Below are 22,714 nucleotides of genomic sequence, written 5' to 3' on the forward strand. Positions count from 1 at the left end.
TGTCAGAATTGGTGTGGAAAACAACACATATTTGGTATCCGAGGAAAAAAACCACATTCTTCTCATCTTACTATTTTTATTCTGTTTGTTCCTTCCATTTTTCTATTCCTGTTTTCCCTTTCCTGCTGTCTTTTCCTTTCCTGGGTTCACTGTTAGAGGCGCCACTTGCCCAGGATGGGGAAGGGGCAGGAGGAGTGAGCTGGCTGAGGTCTCAGGCAACAGAGATGCTGACTTCCGGTTCTCCTGTCTCCCCCAGGACCTTGGAACCCTTCCCCCCATGGTGCCGCACATCAGAGGCTATTTTGTTGAGTTCCTCAGACTTTCTGACTCTGTGAGCCTTTTCGATCTGAACAATAGGCTTTTCTTCTCCCTGACAGGTGCTATTAAATTCAGTTTCTAGAAAGTACTTCTACCCCTGCCTAAACGAATTTAACAAACATTTTTAAGGACCTGAGCGATAGGTGGCCATCTCCCCGTGATATGCAGGGAGTGTTAAGTCCGCAGAGACCTGCTCCCAGCACCACTGAAGACAGATGACCCTGCTGTGAGTCCTGTTGGTCTTTGTTGGTGCCACCAATTCTTCTACCTACTGCTCACTTATACAAAAGATCTCTATCTTAAAGGGTTAATAGAAAAAGAAACTGAGGGACACCTGGGTGGCTCAGTCAGTTAAGTGCCCTCCTCTTGATTTTGGCTCAGGTCATGACCTCAGGGTCGTGAGATCAGATCTTATGTTAGTTAGGCACCGAGCTGGGTGTGGTGCCTGCTTGGGATTCTCTGCCTCTCCCTCTCCCTCTGCCCTTCACCCTCTGGTCATGCTGTCTCTCTCAAAAAAATAAAAAATAAAATAAAATACAGATTTTTTTAAAAAAGATCAAAACAAACTGAGGGCAGACCCCTCCTATTTGGATTGGTGGAGTTATTTTAAGTTTCATTCCAATCTCCTGATAGTGACCAACCCCTGCGTTTTATGGAATATAGGCTATTTATGGGAGTTGTGAAGTAGGCCACTGTGTAGACAGGCCTCAGCTCCTGTGACATCATGGAATAGCATGAACTTTGAACCAGGTTTTGGATGCTGTCACTTACCACCTTTGTGCCAGGAGCATCTTGAGGTCAGCACATTCCCCTAAAGGGACTGCATAGATCCAGAGCAGCAGGGAACTGCACAGAACAGGATGCAGAAGAAACCAGAAGTAGAACCATGAAAAGACGGGACAATCCGGTGAAAACGATGGACATGTATTTAGCCACCCAGGATCAGGGTGATGTCCAGAGTAAAAGAGTCTGTGGCTAGGAGTACGCAGTGGACTTGGTGGATAAGAGGTTTACGTGTGCATTGCAGGTCATTGTTACCTGAACTAGGATAGTCTGTGACCTGGCTTGTGAATTCAGTCATTTGAGAAGTAGTTCAAGTGATCTTATAAAACCAACTTGAAGAATCAGTTCCCCTCACTTTTATGAGGAGAAGACAATAACAAGTGGCTCTCAGAAAACAGCTGGAAAAAAAAAAAGAAAAGATAACAGCTGGAGCCTGGATACACAGTGCCATCGTGCCCCGACAAAGCTGAACAGAGTGTCTGCTACTTTGGCACCCCAGTCCTGCATGAGACCCCCAGGACACCACAACATTCTATGATGGGATCAGGGTCTTCAAGGTCCACACCATCCCTATTCCTCTTGCACCTGAACTCTTCTGGTCCCAAGCTTCTCAGAAGGCTTCCCTTCAAAGTCACCGGGGGAATGGTCCCCTGAGTCCACACAAAGCACTACTGGAATGCCAGGCGCTGCAGCCTCTCAGGCGGGGAGCCTGCTTCTCCCTCTCCCTCCCGTCTCCTCTACCCCCCACTCCTGTGTTCAGATACTCTCCCTCTCAAATAAATAAGATCTTAAAAAAAAAGAAAAAAGACTGGAGGACTCTATTTCAGGGTGGTCTTGGGAGTTAGCCTTTTGAGTTCTCAAACATATTTAATGGGAATATGGGAGGGGAACAGTCGATGAGCATTAAGCACAAACTCAGTATCCATTGCTGTTCCCCAAAATTAGTACCATAATAACTTGTAAGTTATTTTAACAACCAAGAAGGATCACAGTTCTCAATCTACATATCTCAGTCCTTCTTTGTTGCAGGGAGGAGATCATTGGGCCACAACAGGTTAGAGTTAGATATAAGCAGATGCCCATATCTTTAGGTCCAGAACACCAACTAGGGACCCAGAGCCTTAGGGGTCCTTGAACCTGAAGAAAGGAATAAGAGAAACTGGGAGGCTCCGTGGTTTCTGCTTATACCAGAAGCTGTGGCTCAGGGTGCAAGTGAGTGTGGCAAGTCGATCCCAGGGCTTTGGAGGGCAGCTGAGAGAGCAGACACACAGATCACTGGGCTGGGCCAGGTTCCACCTGCTCTGGGGTCTGAGTCCGAGGGGGCCGACCCATCTCTGAGGACTGTCCCTAAACTCAGTTCAGTGACAGGGCAACTATTTCCTGTTGAGGGAAAGAAGCTTAAGTTGACTTGCATCTAACTTGGGTTTACAACCTCCAGATGACATTAATTCATTCAAGCATATATTGAGTTCCTGCTATGTGTCAAGCTCTGTTCTAGAAGTTAGGGATATGGCAGTGAACAAACATCAGAGAACCTGCCATTCTAATGGAGGAAGGCAGACAATCTAGGAGGAAGTAAGATAATTTTAGGTAGTGATAACTGCTACCAGAAAACAAAACACATAATAGGGGAGAGATTTGGGGAGGAAGAACTCTGGTTAGGGAGATTCCCTAACTCTGGTTAGGGAAGTGATTTCCAATGGACCACCTGTGAGCAAGAATTTGTTCTCATTGCTAGGACAATAAGGGGATAGAATAGCCCCTTCTAGGAGAGGTATGTCTCTAATTATATATACACAATTGATAATATGATTTAAAGATTACTTATTTGGTTAGTTTGGTTCATTTTAATAATTTCCAAGAGCCTCAGTAATTTTCCATAGACTGACTAAGTTGAATTTCTGGACTGCAAGTGTTGAAAGTCAGACTCCAGAATGGAGTACCCATCCCAAAGTGCTGCCGATGGACTCCTGACCAGAACATTGTCCAGCAACTAGGATGGCCCTATTACCTATTACAACATCATCCTGACCCACAATTTCACAAATGGTGAGTTAAAATTTGAACTGTGAGTACTTCTGTATTCCTAGTCTTAACCCTTTATTAATTTATAATCACAAAGTTGGAGATATTCTCACTTGTGTGCTATATGATCTTGAAGTACAGGAATTGAATAAAACGGTTGGAAAACCTATACATAGGACCCAGATATGCACAATGAATAACTTAATTGTTTTATTTGTATTAATATAATTTAATATTAAATAGTAATGATTCAATACTAATGGCGATCATATAATGACTACTTACTCCATGGCAGGCAGGAGGCTAAGGAAACAATGTGCCTCAGCACATCTAATCCTCAGAACTGCCCTTTGAGTTCAGTAGCATCCCCAGGGTGAAAAGAGTATGCAATGTTAAGAACCCCTAGCTCCAATTACTAGCTGCATGACCTCAAGCAGAGCATTCCTCAGCTCTGAAATGGGAATTAAGATGCTATATACCACATAAATTGTATGTGTGTGAAGATTAAATGAGATAATGGTTATAAACTAATATTGAACGTGCTTAATGGGAGCTTTTAGAGTTACTGTTGTAAGTCTAAAATGTTCTGTACTGAGTAGAAATTTGGTAGTCATTCAGTTCCATTTTCTTTTTGCTCTCCATGTTTTTATATGACCAATCTGGAAGGCTTCTGGCTGAATGTATGCCTGCTTACAATTTATCACAAAAAGAGCCTCGTGTGCACTTCCAGCCATTCCCCCAATCCCTGAAGCCGAAGGGAAGTAAGTATACGTAAGCCAGCTGGAAGGACTGTGTGAGCTAATGAGAATGTTTATAGCAGTGTGTGAAGAGTGAAAACAATAACATTTTGCTGTTTTTTCTTTAAGGTTTGTTTGGAGCATATATATCTGTTTTAAAAAGATTATTTATTTATCTATCTATTTATCTATCAATCAGAGAAAGAATAGTAGGGGGAGCAGCAGGCAGGCCCAACACGGGACTTGATCCCAGGACCCTGGCATAATGACCTGAGCCAAAGGCAAACATTTTAATTGACAGCTTCCCAGATGCCCCTGGAGCATATATATCTTAATAGATTCAAACACACTACAGAGAGAAAAAATTTTTTTGCTACACATAACTTTATTTTTCCTTTGGGTTAAGAAGCTTTATTACAAATTTGACAGCATGACCAAAACAAATAACACATGGATAATTACCATAAAGCTTTATGGATCTAAAAATATTTGCCATGAAAAATAAGTCACTGTGTATCTCTCGTTTTAAGAATCACAATGAGGAGCACCTGGGTGTCTCGGTTGAGCATCCAACTCTTGATTTTGACTCAGAGCATGATCTCAGGGTCATGAGGTCAAATCCCACATCAGGCTCCACATTCAGTGCAGAGACTGCTTGTCCCTCTCCCTCCTCAACTTGTGTTCTCTCTCTCTAAAAGAAATAAGTAAACTCTTTAAAAAAGAAAAAATCATAATGATACCACAATTTAGATTTATTGCCCACCTTTACAATTAAATATTAAAACCTGTTGGGGGATCCATGGGTGGCGCAGCGGTTTGGCGCCTGCCTTTGGCCCAGGGCGCGATCCTGGAGACCCGGGATCGAATCCCACATCGGGCTCCCGGTGCATGGAGCCTGCTTCTCCCTCTGCCTGTGTCTCTGCCTCTCTCTCTCTCTCTCTCTCTCTCTCTCTCTCTGTGTCTCTCATGAATAAATAAATAAGATCTTAAAAAATATATATCCAGCAATTTTACTTCTGGGTATATACCCCAAAGAATTGAAAGGAGGGTCTTGAAGAATTTGTACAGCTGTATTCATAAGCACATTTATTCACAATAGTTAAGAGGCGGAAGGAACTCAAGTGTCCATCAATGGATGAACGGATAAACACGATGTAATATATAAGTACAGCAGAATTTTATTTCAGTCTTTAAAAGGAAGGTAATTCCTAACACATTGTAAGCATGGATGAACCTTGGGGACATTATGCTAAATGAAATAAGCTAGTCACTGAAGGACAAATACTGTATGATTCCACTTGTATGGATCCACTTATACCCCTTGAGTTGGAGCAAGGTTATTTTAAACTGAAGTCATTTATGACACAGCAAATGCAGAAGCCTTTCTGGGTCTCATGTATCTGACTAAAGGCTTATCCTTCTGAGAGAGAAGCTGCCATAAATCCCTCTTTGGGGTAGTTTCACTCTCAGCCTGGACCACTTGCATCTGAGAAGTGGCAAACATGACAATATTATACTTTCCATTTGTTTTCCTAAAAGCTCCTTAGTCTTTTCCAGAGAAGCTCTTTCTTTGCTTTCCATCGCTTTCCCCTGTTCAGTTGGTATATAAACGTCTATCTCCAGCTCTTTAGGGAGCCTCTTCATCTGAATGCTCCTGCGTGAGTGTGTAAATTAATCTTGTCTTTTCTCCTGTAAATCTGTCAGTTAATTTTTTTTTAATTTTTTTATTTATTTATGATAGGCACACAGTGAGAGAGAGAGACGCAGAGACACAGGCAGAGGGAGAAGCAGGCTCCATGCACCGGGAGCCTGACGTGGGATTCGATCCCGGGTCTCCAGGATCCCGCCCTGGGCCAAAGGCAGGTGCCAAACCGCTGCGCCACCCAGGGATCCCAAATCTGTCAGTTAATTAATAGTCTCTAGATCACTGCATCTGAATTGGTAGGAAGTATTTCCTCCTAGCACACTTACAAAGATACGTAGAGCGGTCCAATTTATAAAGACAGAAAGTTGAAGGGTGGTTTCCCAGGAGCTTAGGTGATAGAGGAATGGAGGGTTATTATTTACTGGGTACAATTTCAATTTAGTAGGATGAAAGAGTTCTGGGGATGGATGGTGGTGATGGGTGCACAATAATGTGCTTAATGCCACTGACCCGCATATTTTAAAAAATGGTTAAGATGGCAATTTTATGTATATTTTACATAAATATACATAATATAAATATATTTTTACAATAAAAATAGATTATTTAAAAATGATAAAATCATGACTCATGCAGATACAAAAACGAACAAGTGTTAAAGATTTATTTAACCGGCTAGTGAGGAGAAGTCAATTGAATAGGACAGAATGTACATGTCCAGAGACAAGAATTATTTTGCATTGCTATCACTTGTCTTCTGAAGTAGCTTAAAAACCATGAAAGACTAGGAAATAGTGAAGACTAGACTGAACAAGTAAGATATGAGCAATGCATAGTTTTTCACGGAAGTATCCTCTTTCCACCTATCACAGGATAGGGTCTGTCATTCAGCCAGCTCATTCACCCCAGACCACACTAGATTCAAGTCAAAGTCCAACACAGATCAAAATTGACAGAGCTATTTCACTAAAAAAAAAAATCCCAAACACAAATTCACAAAACGGTCTCTAAAAGAAAATTACAGACGAATCTCATTGATAAATACTGGTGCAATGGCATTGATAGTCATAATAGCATGTGACTAAGTGAGAAATACTAGAAATGCAAGGATAGTCCAATATGAGGAAATCTTTTAATAAAACCCACCATATTGGGGATCTCTGGGTGGCTCAGCAGTTTAGCGCCTGCCTTCGGCCCAGGGCTTGATCCTGGAGACCCAGGATCGAACCCGTATCGGGCTCCCTGCATGAAGCCTGCTTCTCCCTCCGCCTGTCACTCTCTCTCTCTCTCTCTCTCTCTGACATGAATAAATAAAGTCTTTAAAAAAGACAAAACCAAACCTCACCATATTGACACAAAAGAGAGGAAGAGATCCCACATGATCATCTCCATAAAGGAGAAAAAGATGTAAAGGAAGCATATACTCAATAACCTGAAATTTGGATAAAGGCATTTAACAAAATTTATTTCTGGGTTATTTATAGTTTGAAATTCAAAATAACTGTCAATAAGAGACTTCTGATGGAATATCAGTATTTAAAATGATAATCTATTTTTAATAAAATGAGATAATTTAGACAGGCTATTGATTTTTTTTTAAACATAAAAATTTTCCTGTAGGGACACCCGGATGGCTCAGGAGTGGAGTGTCTTCTGCCTTCGGGTCACGGCATGATCCCGGGGTCAGAGATGGAGTCCCACATTGGGTTCCTTACAGGAAGCCTGCTTCTCCCTCTGCCTATGTCTCTGCCTCTCTGTGTATGTGTCTCTCAAGAATAAATAAAGTAAAAAATATTATTATTATTATTATTATTATTATTATTATTATTTTTTACCATGTAAGTGACTTTAGCACTCCTAAGACTCAGATGCTTGGTGGAGATGGGCACTTGGGACAAGGGCAAGAGCTGGCTGGTTGCTGGCTTGCTGCAAGACCAACTGGCCATCATCACCAGAGGGGACACAGGTATCAGAAAGGCCATCATGACCAAGATCTTGCAGCTGGGGTGTAATGTGGTCATTGCGTCACGTAACTTTGATTGACTAAAATCTACTGCAGATGAACTGAGCCCACCAGGCTCAGGTCACTCCCATAAAATGCAACATCTGCAAAGAAAAGGCGGTGAACAATTTGGTCAAATCCACCTTAGATATTTATGGTAAGATCAATTTTTTGTAAACAATGGAGGAGGTCAGTTCAGGTCTCCTGTAAAACACATCAGTGCAAAGGGATGGCATGCTGTGATCGAAACCAAATTGATGAGCACCTTCTACATGTGGAGAGCAGTTTACAACTCCTGGATGAAAGAGCATGGAGGATCCATTCTGAATAATATTATCCTTGTTTAAAATGGATTTCCAGGACTTGTGTATAGTGCAGCTGCCAGAGCAGGTGTTTACAATCTCACCAAATCCTTGGCTGTAGAATAGGCCAGAACGGAGTAAGGAGCAACTGTGTTGCCCCTGGCGTCATTTATTCCCTGACTGCTATTGACAACTATGGCTCTTTGGCAAAAGACGTATTTGGACGGTTAAGAAAATTCCAGCGAAGCAAATTGGAGTTCCTGAGAGATCTCCCTATTGGTCTGCTTCCTGCTGTCTCCTGTAGCTTCTCTTATCACTGGAAAATTGGTGGATGGGGATGGGGCCAGTCTTTGTATATGGGAGTATTTGATATACAACTGGCCTTAGCGAGCGGGGGATATTTCTGTTGTCAAAAGGATGAGGGAGTCTTTCAGGAATAAAGCCAAGCTATGGAAACTACATATGTTTTTTATCCCCAAATGTCTTAGTATCTCCAGAATGCCCTTTGGTACTTTAGAGTTATAATAATTTGTACGGAAAAATCACTTTCTGCCTTTTGAATGTTATCAGTTATGCCCAAGCAGAAACTATTCCTGAAATAAATGCATTCTTAAGCCCCAACCAATGTTGTTTAGCCTGTGTTTAAAGACTTTTTTATGAATGAAATTAACATACTTTATTTATTATTTTTTAAAGACTTTATTTATTTATTCATGAGAGACACACAGAGAGAGAGGCAGAGACACAGGCAGAGGGAGAGGGAGAAGCAGGCTCCATGCCGGGAGCCCAATGTGGGACTCGAACCAAGGATTCCAGGATCACGCCCTGGGCCGAAGGCAGGCACTCAACGGCTGAGCCACCCAGGTGTCCCTCTAGAAAATTATTTTTTCACGCTATACGTCCACCTACCAAAAAGTCCTATTCATTGTGCATCATGGATACATCAGGGATTGGCATCTCAGTAATCAGTATGGGCCTTACCCTCACTGGGTGTTTTATTGGTAGTGGATTTTTTTCTTTCCTATGTGATGCATCTTACAAATTCTTTTTTTTTTTTTAAAGATTTTATTTATTTATTCATAGACACAGAGAGAGAGGCAGAGACACAGGCAGAGGGAGAGGGAGAAGCAGGCTCCATGCAGGGTGCCCGACGCGGGACTCGATCCCGGGCTTCCAGGATCACACCCCAGGCTGCAGGCGGCGCCAAACCGCTGCGCCACCGGGGCTGCCCGCATCTTACAAATTCATCTCTCTCAAAGCTATCCGATGTTTGTGAAGAGAGGAGCATTTTATTTTAAAGATTTTATTTATTCATGAGAGACACGGGGTGGGGGGGGAGAGAGAGAGGCAGAGACACAGGCAGAGGGAGAAGCAGGCTCCATGCAGGGAGCCCGACGTGGGACTCGATCCGGGGAATCCGGGATCATGCCCTGGGCCCAAGGCAGGCGCTCAACCCCTGAGCCACCCAGGTGTCCCTGAGACAGGGAAGCATTGCGGAGGGTTTGTTGCTGCTGGATTTGTGGGAAAGCTCTGAGAGTGGAGGTTGGAGGACGAAGAGTTAGCTGCCAGATTCTCCTGCTGCCTAAACCTTAACTGTGACAGGCAGTTTCCCTCACTTTGCTGAGCCACCTTTCACTGGAATCTTCTCCAAAGAAGCTCGTCTTTTTGTCTTAGCTATCTGTAGTCAACAATCTGGATACTGAAGACTAGATCCTTCTTTTTTTTAAGATTTTATTTATTTATTCATGATAGACAGAGAGAGAAGCAGAGACACAGGCAGAGGGAGAAGCAGGCTCCATGCAGGGAGCCCGATGCGGGACCCGATCCTGGGACTCCAGGATGGCGCCCTGGGCTGAAGGTAGGCGCCAAACCCCTGAGCCATGCAGGGATCCCCTGAAGACTAGATCCTTCAATAATACAGTGAGCTCTTGGGAGAGCTTCCTTTATTTATGTTCATCAGTTGGTTTTTGTTCTTGGGTCAATATTACTTTATGCAAATATCTGGTAAAGTTAGTATCTTTTAGCATTCTCTTGTTTTGTTGTTTCTTCTAGATTAAAGTTATAATTATTTAGACAGATTACCAAAAATATTCTGATTATAACAATAAGTTAAGAATTTATATCTTTTCAATATTTGCTTTCTGCCCTTTGACAAGTCTTTAGTTTTGTTAATTTTATTCCATTACATCAATAATTTGCTATTCTTAATTTTATTTCACATATTTATTATTAATGTCATCCCTAGTGATAGCCTGGTTAGGGTGTGGTTTCTTTCATGTGTCTAAGTTACTTTGCCATTGTACATTTACTATTCAGTTCTTGCTGGATATACTCAACATTCCCATCCAGTCACATCAATAAAAATATTCTTATTATATTAGCCTTTAAAAAATTTTTTTCTTTTAGCTTTCTATTGGTAAAAAAGGTAGAATCATGACTCTCATATAGAGTTATAAAGTGAATATGTGAGGCAGATGTTCTAGCCAATTCAAAAGAAGAATCCAAACAGTGCAGTTATATGACATAAAGGGATGGTGAGATGAATTATGAATAAAGATAAAACTGCTTTTCCACAGGTGGAAATTAGTGGAAAGTCACTACCAGGCTAGATAGAATTATATATCTATCAGTTACCTACAACATACAAGGAGTTACAAAATCGCACAAAGATAATGAACAGGAATCTGAGCTGATAATCTAGAATCTGATAATCTAAAAGGGTATACATTATAAAGGATGCATAGTTTTCCACTGAAATACATGGGTTTTTTTCTATCTCTTTTTCTTTTAATTGCTATTGAGAGCACCAGCATTACATGTCATATTGCATTGGCCACAGCTTTCCCAATGTTGATAGTGTGTATGCTTGTCCTAATTCAAACATCAACAAAATACTGATAGTGCTGCTCGTTCTGTCTTTGTTTCTCTTGGTTCTCATGATATGATCCGTGTCCATAGGTATAGTCACTTTGCCATTTCTAATTCTGATTAGTTCTTTTTCTCTTCTTTACAGTCTGCCTATTTTTCTCCTAATGCTGTTTTTCTGCTAATTATTTTATCTTCAAGTGCTCGTAATTATGCCCTTTCTTCTGCTGCCTTTGTGGTTGATTTTATTCTTATTAAATGAATTGTAGAGTTTATATGTTCAGTGTTCTTTAGTAATTGAAGAATCTGACTATGAATTTGCCTCTAACTAAAAACTTTACTTTACAGCAATGTCCACAATAGCCAAACTGTGGCAGGAGCCTCGGTGTCCATCGACAGACGAATGGATAAAGAAGACGTGGTCTATGTATACAATGGAATATTACTCAGCCATTAGAAACAATGAATACTCACCATTTGCTTCAACATGAATAGAACTGGAGGGTATTACACTGAGTGAAGTAAGTCATTTGGAGAAGGACAAACGTTATATGGTTTCATTCATTCGGGAAATATAAAAAATAGTGAAAGGGATTATAGGGGAAAGGAGAGAAAATGAGTGGGAAATATCATAGAGGGTGACAGCACATGAGAGACACCTAACTCTGGGAAACAAACAAGGGGTAGTGGAAGGGGCGGGGGGACGGGGGGACTGGGTGATGGGCACAGAGGGGGGCGCTTGACGGGATGAGCACTGGATGTTACACTATATGTTGGCAAATTGAACTCCAATTAAAAAATATACAAAACAAATAACTTTGCTTTAGTCTCAAGAACTTTGATGTGTCCCTCGTGCCAAAAGGGAAAGAACACTTTCTTCCCCTGCTTTTCTTTCCAGCATTTCCTTTTGAAAATTTGTGATCCGGGATCCCTGGGTGGCACAGCGGTTTAGCGCCTGCCTTTGGCCCGGGGCGTGATCCTGGAGACCCAGGATCGAATCCCACGTCGGGCTCCCGGTGCATGGAGCCTGCTTCTCCCTCTGCCTATGTCTCTGCTTCTCTCTCTCTCTGTGTGACTATCATAAATAAAATAAAAATTAAAAAAAAAAAGAAAATTTGTGATCCTAATCTTCTTTGTTCTTTTCACACATATGTAATCTTTTAAAAAGCTGAACAAGCCTTTTGCCCGTTTTGCATTCTAGGTGTGTCTTTCTGGAGCCACCTCTGTGAAAGGTGAACACAGAGGAGTGTGGGGTTCTGTCTCCCTAACTCTGTGGAAGTTTTGTCCAAGCACTTGGCTCCAAGTTTTAATTTTTCCTTTGGACTAAGACAGTTGTATGTATGTAATGGATTGTTTCTGCCTAGCTATCTAAAAGGGTGAGATTTCTTTATCATTCCAATTTCTTTAGCTGAATGCCTGTGATATGCATCATGGTCTGGTTTAATGCTTAATAACAAAACTTTCATTCTTGTCTACATTTTGTGAAGGGGTTGTACTGGGTTGACAGGAGATTTTTTTTAAAGAGTTATTTATTTATGATAGACAGAGAGAGAGAGAGAGAGGCAGAGACACAGGAGGAGGGAGAAGCAGGCTCCATGCTGGGAGCCTGACGTGGGACTCGATCCCGGGACTCCAGGATCCCGCCCTGGGCCAAAGGCAGGTGCTAAACCGCTGAGCCACCCAGGGATCCCCTGACAGGAGATTTTATTTAATTATTTCTCCCCCCCCCAAAAAAAATTTTATTTCTCCCAACAGTGTACTTTTTTAATTACTTTATTTATTTATTTATTTATTTATTTATTTATTTATTTATTTATTTATGAGAGCCCAAGAGGGTGGTGGGGAGGGGCAGAAGAAGAGGGAAAGAGGGTCTCAAGCAAACTATATGCAGAGCGCAGAGCCTGGAGCCCTCTGCAGGGCTCAATCCCACAACCCCTGGGAGAAACCAAGAGTTGGACGCTCAACTGACTGCACCACCATGCAGCCCCCCAGCAGTGTCCTTTTGCTGTCTTAACAATCCGTGTGTTATGGTTGTTATTATCTAAAACTTATAAGAAAGTTAAAAGTCAATTTAAGTGATTGTCACGTTATATATACTCTGGTCCAAAATTTTGAAATCTTTTAAAGACATCTTGAGAAACATTTGTTGCTTTTATTTATTTATTTATTTATTTATTTATTTATTTATTTATTTTGTTGTTTTGTTGTTGTTGTTGTTGCTTTTATTAAGGACCATCTAGTACACTGGTGATTGGGACCTTATAATCATGAGGATTACATTTTTCAAATGGTTGTTACTGATACATACTAGCACCACTGATGTCTATATGTCAATCTTATGTGACACAACCTGGCTGAACTCTATTATTCTGTAGGTTTGTCTAGGATTGTCTTGGATTTCCTGTGTAAAGAGTCATATGATCTACATTTATTAGCACTTTTGTTTCTTCTTTTCCTGTTCTCATACAACCTTTTTCCTTGTAAAAGTGTGACAGGATGTCCAGTACAGTGTTGAATAGAAGCGGCGATATGACATCTGAGTTAGTCCAGGCCCCACAGGAACCAGATGCTAAGATAGGAAAATGTGCAAGGATTTTACTAGGGGAGTTGTCTATGAAGGAAAATGAGGAAGGAGCCAAGGAAGGCTTGGAGAGCTACAGATGGACATAGGCGATGAGGCAATTAGGGAGGCAAGGTGAGGTGGAAGTGTGCCAGATCCACCAGGCACTCTCAAGCAGGTTCAGCAAAGTCCTTGGCAAGTCCTCAAACCAAAGTGTCTCCCAGGAGCTAGTCTGTTGCACGCAGTCCTTGGTGCAGAGCAACACATGTGAGGTGTGGCCCTTGCTCCAGGCTGCCAGGGATTCTTGTGGGCAACAGGGTGGGCCCTGGATCAGTGACACTCCCTGAATTGGACGTGCAGGGTGCATCAGGTGTGCAGGATGTGAATGGTGGCTCTTATTTGACTTTAAAGGCAGTGTATATAGAACACCACTACTAAATATCAGGTTCAGGAATTTTCTTCCTATCCCTTACTTGATTTTCCTGTCGCCATTGACACAGTTAAATAATTAATGACATTAACCCTTCTTGCATTCCTGGTATCAATCATACATGATCATCTTTTTAAGAGAACGATTTGTCAGTGTTTCATTGTTTAGGACTTTTACATCCAGCTTCAAAAGTGAGGGGATCCCTGGGTGGCTCAGCGGTTTGGCAACTGCCTTTGGCCCAGGGCGTGATCCTGGAGTCCTGGGATTGAGTCCCGTGTTGGGCTCCTGGCATGGAGCCTGCTTCTGCGCCTCTCTCTCTCTCTCTCTCTCTCTCTCTCTCTCTCTGTCTCTCTGTCTCTCATGAATGAATGAATGAATGAATGAATAAATAAATAAATAAATAAATATCTTTATAAAAAAGTGAGATTGGCCAATAATTGCCAATATTCACTGTTCCTTAAAAAGGGACATATTATATTTCTCAGTTTTCTTGCCAACGCCATAATAGCATCATAGGAGTGGATTTCATAGCTTGGTGAGATTACGAATGAATGTTTCCTGTCTCTGACTTCTATAGATTCTAGTTTTGTACTGTCCAAAAATGTAGCATGTAGCTACATGTAGCTATTAATTGAAATTAAATAAAACTAAAAATTGAGTTAGTCCCATGAGCCACATTTCAAGTGGTCTGTTGTCACATGTGTCTCATGGCTTTCACATCAGACAGCACGGGTCTAGAAAATTTCTGTCACAGCACAAAGATCTGCTCTGTAGCCTGGGTGGCCTTGGAGGGTAATGGGATGGGGCTACACTTCCCTAGGAAGTGTAGGAAGAAAGCCTAGGAAGCCTAGGAAGAAAGGAGGGTTTAGGCCGTGGAAAGAATATAAGTGACCTGAAATTAACCTGATGCTTCATGAGTGAAGAAAGAAAACCTCCGGTTAAGGACCATCCTGCTAAAAGATAAAAGGGTCAACCAGGAAATTAAGGAAGAATTAAAAAGATTCATGGAAACTAATGAGAATGAAGATACAACCGTTCAAAATCTTTGGGATGCAGCAAAAGCAGTCCTAAGGGGGAAATACATCGCAATACAAGCATCCATTCAAAAACTGGAAAGAACTCAAATACAAAAGCTAACCTTACACATAAAGGAGCTAGAGAAAAAACAGCAAATAGATCCTACACCCAAGAGAAGAAGGGAGTTAATAAAGATTCGAGCAGAACTCAACGAAATCGAGACCAGAAGAACTGTGGAACAGATCAACAGAACCAGGAGTTGGTTCTTTGAAAGAATTAATAAGATAGATGAACCATTAGCCAGCCTTATTAAAAAGAAGAGAGAGAAGACTCAAATTAATAAAATCATGAATGAGAAAGGAGAGATCACTACCAACACCAAGGAAATACAAACGATTTTAAAAACATATTATGAACAGCTATACGCCAATAAATTAGGCAATCTAGAAGAAATGGACGCATTCCTGGAAAGCCACAAACTACCAAAACTGGAACAGGAAGAAATAGAAAACCTGAACAGGCCAATAACCAGGGAGGAAATTGAAGCAGTCATCAAAAACCTCCCAAGACACAAGAGTCCAGGGCCAGATGGCTTCCCAGGAGAATTTTATCAAACGTTTAAAGAAGAAATCATACCTATTCTCCTAAAGCTGTTTGGAAAGATAGAAAGAGATGGAGTACTTCCAAATTCGTTCTATGAAGCCAGCATCACCTTAATTCCAAAGCCAGACAAAGACCCCGCCAAAAAGGAGAATTACAGACCAATATCCCTGATGAACATGGATGCAAAAATTCTCAACAAGATACTGGCCAATAGGATCCAATAGTACATTAAGAAAATTATTCACCATGACCAAGTAGGATTTATCCCTGGGACACAAGGCTGGTTCAACACCCGTAAAACAATCAATGTGATTCATCATATCAGCAAGAGAAAAACCAAGAACCATATGATCCTCTCATTGGATGCAGAGAAAGCATTTGACAAAATACAGCATCCATTCCTGATCAAAACTCTTCAGAGTGTAGGGATAGAGGGAACATTCCTCGACATCTTAAAAGCCATCTATGAAAAGCCCACAGCAAATATCATTCTCAATGGGGAAGCACTGGGAGCCTTTCCCCTAAGATCAGGAACAAGACAGGGATGTCCACTCTCACCACTGCTGTTCAACATAGTACTGGAAGTCCTAGCCTCAGCAATCAGACAACAAAAAGACATTAAAGGCATTCAAATTGGCAAAGAAGAAGTCAAACTCTCCCTCTTCGCCGATGACATGATACTCTACATAGAAAACCCAAAAGTCTCCACCCCAAGATTGCTAGAACTCATACAGCAATTCGGTAGCGTGGCAGGATACAAAATCAATGCCCAGAAGTCAGTGGCATTTCTATACACTAACAATGAGACTGAAGAAAGAGAAATTAAGGAGTCAATCCCATTTACAATTGCACCCAAAAGCATAAGATACCTAGGAATAAACCTAACCAAAGAGGTAAAGGATCTATACCCTAAAAACTATAGAACACTTCTGAAAGAAATTGAGGAAGACACAAAGAGATGGAAAAATACTCCATGCTCATGGATTGGCAGAATTAATATTGTGAAAATGTCAGTGTTACCCAGGGCAATATACACGTTTAATGCAATCCCTATCAAAATACCATGGACTTTCTTCAGAGAGTTAGAACAAATTATTTTAAGATTTGTGTGGAATCAGAAAAGACCCCGAATAGCCAGGGGAATTTTAAAAAAGAAAACCATATCTGGGGGCATCACAATGCCAGATTTCAGGTTGTACTACAAAGCTGTGGTCATCAAGACAGTGTGGTACTGGCACAAAAACAGACACATAGATCAATGGAACAGAATAGAGAATCCAGAAGTGGACCCTGAACTTTATGGGAAACTAATATTCGATAAAGGAGGAAAGACTATCCACTGGAAGAAAGACAGTCTCTTCAATAAATGGTGCTGGGAAAATTGGACATCCACATGCAGAAGAATGAAACTAGACCACTCTCTTTCACCATACACAAAGATAAACTCAAAATGGATGAAAGATCTAAATGTGAGACATGATTCCATCAAAATCCTAGAGAAGAACACAGGCAACACCCTTTTTGAACTCGGCCATAGTAACTTCTTGCAAGATACATCCACGAAGGCAAAAGAAACAAAAGCAAAAATGAACTATTGGGACTTCATCAAGATAAGAAGCTTTTGCACAGCAAAGGATACAGTCAACAAAACTCAAAGAAACCTACAGAATGGGAGAAGATATTTGCAAATGACATATCAGATAAAGGGCTAGTTTCCAAGATCTATAAAGAACTTCTTAAACTCAAGAGCAAAGAAACAAACAATCCAATCATGAAATGGGCAAAAGACATGAACAGAAATCTCACAGAGGAAGACATAGACATGGCCAACATGCACATGAGAAAATGCTCTGCATCACTTGCCATCAGGGAAATACAAATCAAAACCACAATGAGATACCACCTCACACCAGTGAGAATGGGGAAAATTAACAAGGCAGGAAACAACAAATGTTGGAGAGGATGTGGAGAAAAGGGAACCCTCATACACTGTTGGTGGGAATGTGAACTGGTGCAGCCACTCTGGAAAACTGTGTGGAGGTTCCTCAAAGAGTTAAAAATAGACCTGCCCTACGACCCAGCAATTGCACTGCTGGGGATTTACCCCAAAGATACAGATGCAGTGAAACGCCGGGACACCTGCACCCCGATGTTTATAGCAGCAATGGCCACGATAGCCAAACTGTGGAAGGAGCCTCGGTGTCCAACGAAAGATGAATGGATAAAGAAGATGTGGTTTATGTATACAATGGAATATTACTCAGCTATTAGAAATGACAAATACCCACCATTTGCTTCAACGTGGATGGAACTGGAGGGTATTATGCTGAGTGAAGTAAGCCAGTCGGAGAAGGACAAACATTATATGTTCTCATTCATTTGGGGAATATAAATAATAGTGAAAGGGAATATAAGGGAAGGGGGAAGAAATGTGTGGGAAATATCAGAAAGGGAGACAGAACGTAAAGACTGCTAACTCTGGGAAACGAACTAGGGGTGTTGGAAGGGGAGGTGGGCGGGGGGTGGGAGTGAATGGGTGACGGGCACTGGGGGTTATTCTGTATGTTAGTAAATTGAACACCAATAAAAAATAAATAAATAAAGAAAGAAAGAAAGAAAGAAAGAAAGAAAGAAAGAAAGAAAGAAAACCTCCATCCTCCGTCACCCTAAGCTCAATCAGTGGGATTGTGGTGAGCTTACAATGTGCAGACTTGCTCTTGTAATGCACTTAAAATATGCCTCAGTTGCCTGTTATATGTTGGTCCCTCAGACTACAGCAATGATAAGAGCAGACACCTCTTTTATTTCATGGAGCTTACAGTTTAACAGAGATAGACAACAAGCAATGATACGTGTGTGTGTGTGTGTGTGTGTGTGTGTGTGTGTGTTTGAACGAGTGGGTGGTAGGGTAGAAGTGGTAGTACAAGAGCTATGAAGCAGAGTAGGATAGAGTCATCATTAAGGGACGGGAGTGTTATCCTATGTGAGTGTTCAGTGTTCAGGGAAGACTTCTCAAACAAGGGGAAATATAAGCAGAGACTGAAAGAGAATAAAGTGAGGGAGCCAGCCAAGTGGATTTCTAGGAGAAATCTTCCAGGCAGAGAGAAGAGTAAATGTAAAGGCCCTGAGATAGTTCTGGGCCCTGTGCCACCAGTGCCTGGGGTGGGGGGTTGGGGGAGACAGTCACAGAGTCAGGTTTGCAAGACCCAAACTCTGGATGTGGAGTCATGAATGGAGGGTGGAGCGAGGCCTCCAGTTCCTTGGCTAACATCTGTCCTGCGATGGACATGAAGGACTTGGAGCCTCCGTGCTGACTTGGGGGGATGCTGAGGCAACAAGTCTCCTGACTCTTCACCAGGTCCATGGAGATGAGCAATCCTGCACCACCCAAGATCCTGGAACTTGCAGCCCACAGCCTCCTGAGCAATGAGGCTTCACCCATACCTGCCTTGGAAGAGTTCACAGTCAAGTACTTCCCACCACTGCTCATGGCTGCTTTTGCCAAAAGGTGGCGGCTCTGAAGGCACTGGTGCAGGTCTGGTCCTTCCCCTTTCTCCACCTGGGCTCCCTGATTGTACAGTGGCCCAACCAAGACAGCCTGCAAGCTGCGCTTGCCTGCCCTGCCCAGAGGACTTGTCCCAGGTAAGGGGGTTGCTGGACTGAAGTATGGGTGCTGAAAGAGCTCTGAGTTGGAGGTAGAGCTGGGAAGGAAGGGAGGGAGTACTGGAATCTGCTAGGGCTGTGAGTGAGGATCTCTGCGTGAAGTGGTTGATGGTGTAGCTGAAGAGCATTAAGGGGTGTGCTTTTTACCTTCTAGGGATTGTGGTAGAGGTTGTGTGAGGAATAGGGACTGGAAAGTAGGAAGGGAAAAACCCATTAGAGAGGAGAGGACTAGGGGGGCACCTAGGAAGGGCTGATGCTGAGACTGGGGACTTAGACTCCACAGTGGCCCAGGGCTGCTGCTGCTGCTGCTGCTGCTGCTGCTCTGCTTACCCTGGGCCCTGATGGGCTCCCCAGATGTCAGCATCTCCTCACACTGCTCTCATCTCCACAGGAGGTCAGAACTGAGGGTGCTGGATTTGACCTTGGACTCCGAACAGGTCCAAGGTAAAGGCGCCTCTGAGGCCCTGGCCAGGTTCCCTTTTTGGTTACCATTCACAGTGATGCCCCCGGCCAGGGCCAAGCCCAAGCCAGCAGAGTCTGCAAGAACTAGTGGAATTACACATGGATCTTTTCCTATGAAGGCCCCTCAAGTTAGATACATTCCTCTCTGGCCTCCTGAATAAAGTGGAAGGGAGCTGTGGGTCCCTGCCTCTCTGCAGTAGAAAGTTGCATATTAAAGAAATGCCTTTTAATAGCCTTATAGGGATCCTGAAAATCCTGAACCTAGATTTCATTCAGGAGCTGGAGGTGTTTGACTGGTTCTGGGCACTGTCTGAGCAGAGCCTGTTTGCCACCCAGCTGGGCAGGATCTGCAACCAGCAAGGCCTCAAGCTGGCCTGCTACCACTGGGCCTTCTCCTCTGAGCCTGAGCAGCCCTCCAGGTACTTCCTGTCATAGCTCAGCAAGCTGGGTCACCTTCAGAAGCTCTACTCTTACTCCTACCTGTCAGGCAACCTGCATCAAGTGCTCAGGTGAAGGGGTGGGCAGGGTCCTCTAAAAAGTACCCAGGATGCCCCCTCAAGTCAAGTCAGGGCAGAGGGTAAGACAGGAAGTGGTGGCTCTCCTTACTTGCTCATGGCATCGCAGGCAGTCTGGGAACTTGGGCTTCCCCTGTAGCCAGTGGCTGGGATCTCCTTAGGAAGAGAAATTTAATGGGGAAAGATGCATGCAGCGATTTCCTCAACAATACTTTTGGGCTCTGCTGAGTGCCTGGCATTGTGCTGGGCCCTGAGGAAAGAACTAGAGACAACACAGATCAGTCCTGGTATTTGTGCTGCCCTGGAGAGGAGTGTGCACGGCTCCCAGGATGATTATGGGAGGGAAACATCTGCTCTGTGCTGCCTCCCAGAAATTTCTGGGTGGAGGCCTTCTGCACACCCCAGCCAAGCTAAGCTCCCCCAAACCCAAACCTGTATAAAAAACAAGTTTATGCTATGGATTCTTTATGGTCATATAATCTCTTTCCAAACAGCTCCTGTCAGCAGTCCTACCAGGTACTAATGTGGTCTCCATTTCACCAGAGAAACTGTGTCGGAGGTGTTGGAAGAGAACCTAGGAGGTAGGTCTGTTGAGACTGGGCCAATCCTTGGTACACCAAAGGACATACTCCTAAATCTATTGGTAAATGGCAGCCCAGGTGAGGTGCTTGCCGCAGGACTGGCCCCGACAGGGACAGGCAGGTGTTTGCCGGCCCGGCCCTCCCCTGACAGAGCCGCACCCTCTCTCCTCAGTCACCTGCAGGAGCCACTGCACTCCCTGGAGATCCGCTCCTGTACGTGGGCATCACCTACTTGTCTCAGAACTTTTCACACCGCCTCCCTGAAGAAGCTGGATCTGAGTGGTGACAACCTGTCGTACATGGTCCCTGGGCCCTTGGAGACTCTGCTGGAGGAGGTCTCGGGGACACCGCAGCACCTGTACCTGAAGCACTGCCAGCTGAAGGACGCCGACCAGGCTGCAGAAGCTGTTGGAGACCATGCAGTGGAGCTGCCCCTGTGGCTACTGCAGCTCCAGAGGGGCGGTTCGGGGGTGGAGGGGTCTGGAAGCTCGCCTGGGGCCCCAGGCTTCCTGGGGGGTTCTGTGCTCTCCTTCCTTTTTTTTATTTTTATTTTTCATTTTTTATTTTGTGTGTGTGTGTGTGTGTTTGTGTGTGTGTGTTTTTTGTGTGTGTGTGGTTTTCTTTTTTTGTGCTCTCCTTCCTCAGCTGCAAGCCTCAGCCCGGTTCCGACACCCATTTGTTCCCGTCTCCTGGGCATGTGACAGAGATTCCAGGAGCCCAGCCCTCGGGGAGCTCTTCTTTTCCTCAGCATGCCCCTCTGGACACTCGTTGGTTTTTTTCTTCTTGTCTTTGCTTCTGGGTAGAAGGAAATTGGGGGGATCCCTGGGTGGCTCAGAGGTTTAGCGCCTACCTTCGGTCCAGGGCGTGATCCTGGAGACCCGGGATCGAGTCCCATGTCGGGCTCCCTGCATGGAGCCTGTTTCTCCCTCTGCCTGTGTTTCTGCCTCTCTCTGTCTGTGTCTCTCATGAATAAATAAACAAAATCTTAAAAAAAAAAGTTTTCTTATCTGTAAACATGGGCTATTATTTATTCGTTTTTTAAACTTATTTTTTAAAGTTTTATAAGTATCCCCATATAGGTTTTCAAAAACTTTTATAGATTTTCACTAGATATCTTATAATTTTTTGGTGTGGTATATAGTTTTTATTATTAAATTTTCTGCTTATTACTGGTATATAGAAATGTGATTGGCTTTCATGTATTGATCGTATAAGTCACCTTGTAAACCTCTCCTGTAATTTCTGTTAATTTTTCAATTGATTTTTCTCAGTATTCTAAGTAGAAGATCATATTATTGGCAAATAATTATGCTTCATTTCTTCCGTTCCAAACCTTATGCTTTTAATCTCTTATTTCTTCTCCTACTAAATTTTACCAAATGCTTTTTCTACCTCTATTGAGATGATAGTATTTTTTTCTTTCATTTATTTTTGACCAAACCTAATTTCATTTACTTCAGCCTATGGGTTTTCTAGTATTAAAATGCATTGCTGGAGTGAATATAACCTGATTATGACATGTCCTTTTAATATTCTGTTGGATTTGGTTTGCTAAATATTAGTTTTGGATTTTGTATATGTCTTTTTTTTTAAGATTTTATTTATTTATTCATGATAGTCACAGAGAGAGAGAGAGGCAGAGACACAGGCAGAGGGAGAAGCAGGCTCCATGCACCAGGAGCCCGATGTGGGATTCGATCCCGGGTCTCCAGGATCGCGCCCTGGGCCAAAGGCAGGCGCCAAACCGCTGCGCCACCCAGGGATCCCTGTATATGTCTTCATTAGGTGATAACAGCTAATCGACACAGCTGTACTAATCACCCACCATATAGGGGTTTATTAACTCCTCCCTGTAGTTTTATCAATTTCTGTTTTATATATTTTGAGAATATTTTGTCATGTGCATACATGTTTAGAATTATTACATCGTCTTGATAAATTGATCTTCCCCTCCTAGATAGTTCTATTCTAAGGGTCACAAAGCAGTTATTCCTGCATGCCTGGGGGAAGAGGGCCAGAGACTGAATGACTCTCCTCTACCCTGTCCTACCCACGTCTTGAGGATTTGGACTGTTTCTAGTAGGGATCAATCTCAGTACTGGGGTGGGAACTCCACCTGGTTCCTGGAAGCCCAAAGTATTGGGATGGTCCTATTCCCCAAGAGGGGGCCTTGCCTCTTGGCTCCTACCTGATGATCAAAGGCAAG

General features: G+C 42.9%; 1 protein-coding gene and 1 pseudogene across 4 annotated transcripts; both read left to right on the forward strand.

Annotated features, from left to right (window-relative positions):
- Window positions 1-528: 528 nt before the first annotated feature.
- Window positions 529-21,519, forward strand: LOC144299420 (uncharacterized). 4 transcript variants are annotated; one of them, XM_077874958.1, is made up of 8 exons: window positions 529-3,150; window positions 3,793-3,887; window positions 9,565-9,670; window positions 11,026-11,198; window positions 18,646-18,929; window positions 19,689-19,831; window positions 20,422-20,508; window positions 20,681-21,517. In XM_077874958.1, exons 5-8 carry the CDS (start codon window positions 18,714-18,716, stop codon window positions 21,207-21,209), a joined length of 975 nt encoding a protein of 324 aa, XP_077731084.1. In that variant the 5' UTR covers window positions 529-3,150; window positions 3,793-3,887; window positions 9,565-9,670; window positions 11,026-11,198; window positions 18,646-18,713; the 3' UTR covers window positions 21,210-21,517. The 4 variants fall into 4 exon arrangements, 3 of the variants coding, with proteins under 3 accessions (XP_077731084.1, XP_077731085.1, XP_077731086.1); XR_013366164.1 differs by lacking the exon at window positions 19,689-19,831 and having other exon boundaries at window positions 20,681-21,515; XM_077874959.1 differs by lacking the exon at window positions 9,565-9,670.
- LOC144299421 (peroxisomal trans-2-enoyl-CoA reductase pseudogene) lies at window positions 7,355-9,558 on the forward strand (annotated as a pseudogene).
- Window positions 21,520-22,714: the final 1,195 nt, after the last annotated feature.

The sequence above is a fragment of the Canis aureus genome, chromosome 27 (genome assembly GCF_053574225.1).
Source record: "Canis aureus isolate CA01 chromosome 27, VMU_Caureus_v.1.0, whole genome shotgun sequence".
In the NCBI taxonomy this organism is placed as follows: Eukaryota; Metazoa; Chordata; class Mammalia; order Carnivora; family Canidae; genus Canis; species Canis aureus.

Bases quoted from the DNA above. Each gene is read 5' to 3' on its own strand.
- LOC144299420 (XM_077874958.1), top strand. From the start codon at position 18,714: ATGAGGCTTCACCCATACCTGCCTTGGAAGAGTTCACAGTCAAGTACT. The intron at 19,832-20,421 runs GTACTTCCTGTC...CTTTCCAAACAG, and splicing joins GAGCCTGAGCAGCCCTCCAG to CTCCTGTCAGCAGTCCTACC. The intron at 20,509-20,680 runs GTAGGTCTGTTG...CTCTCTCCTCAG, and splicing joins GTTGGAAGAGAACCTAGGAG to TCACCTGCAGGAGCCACTGC.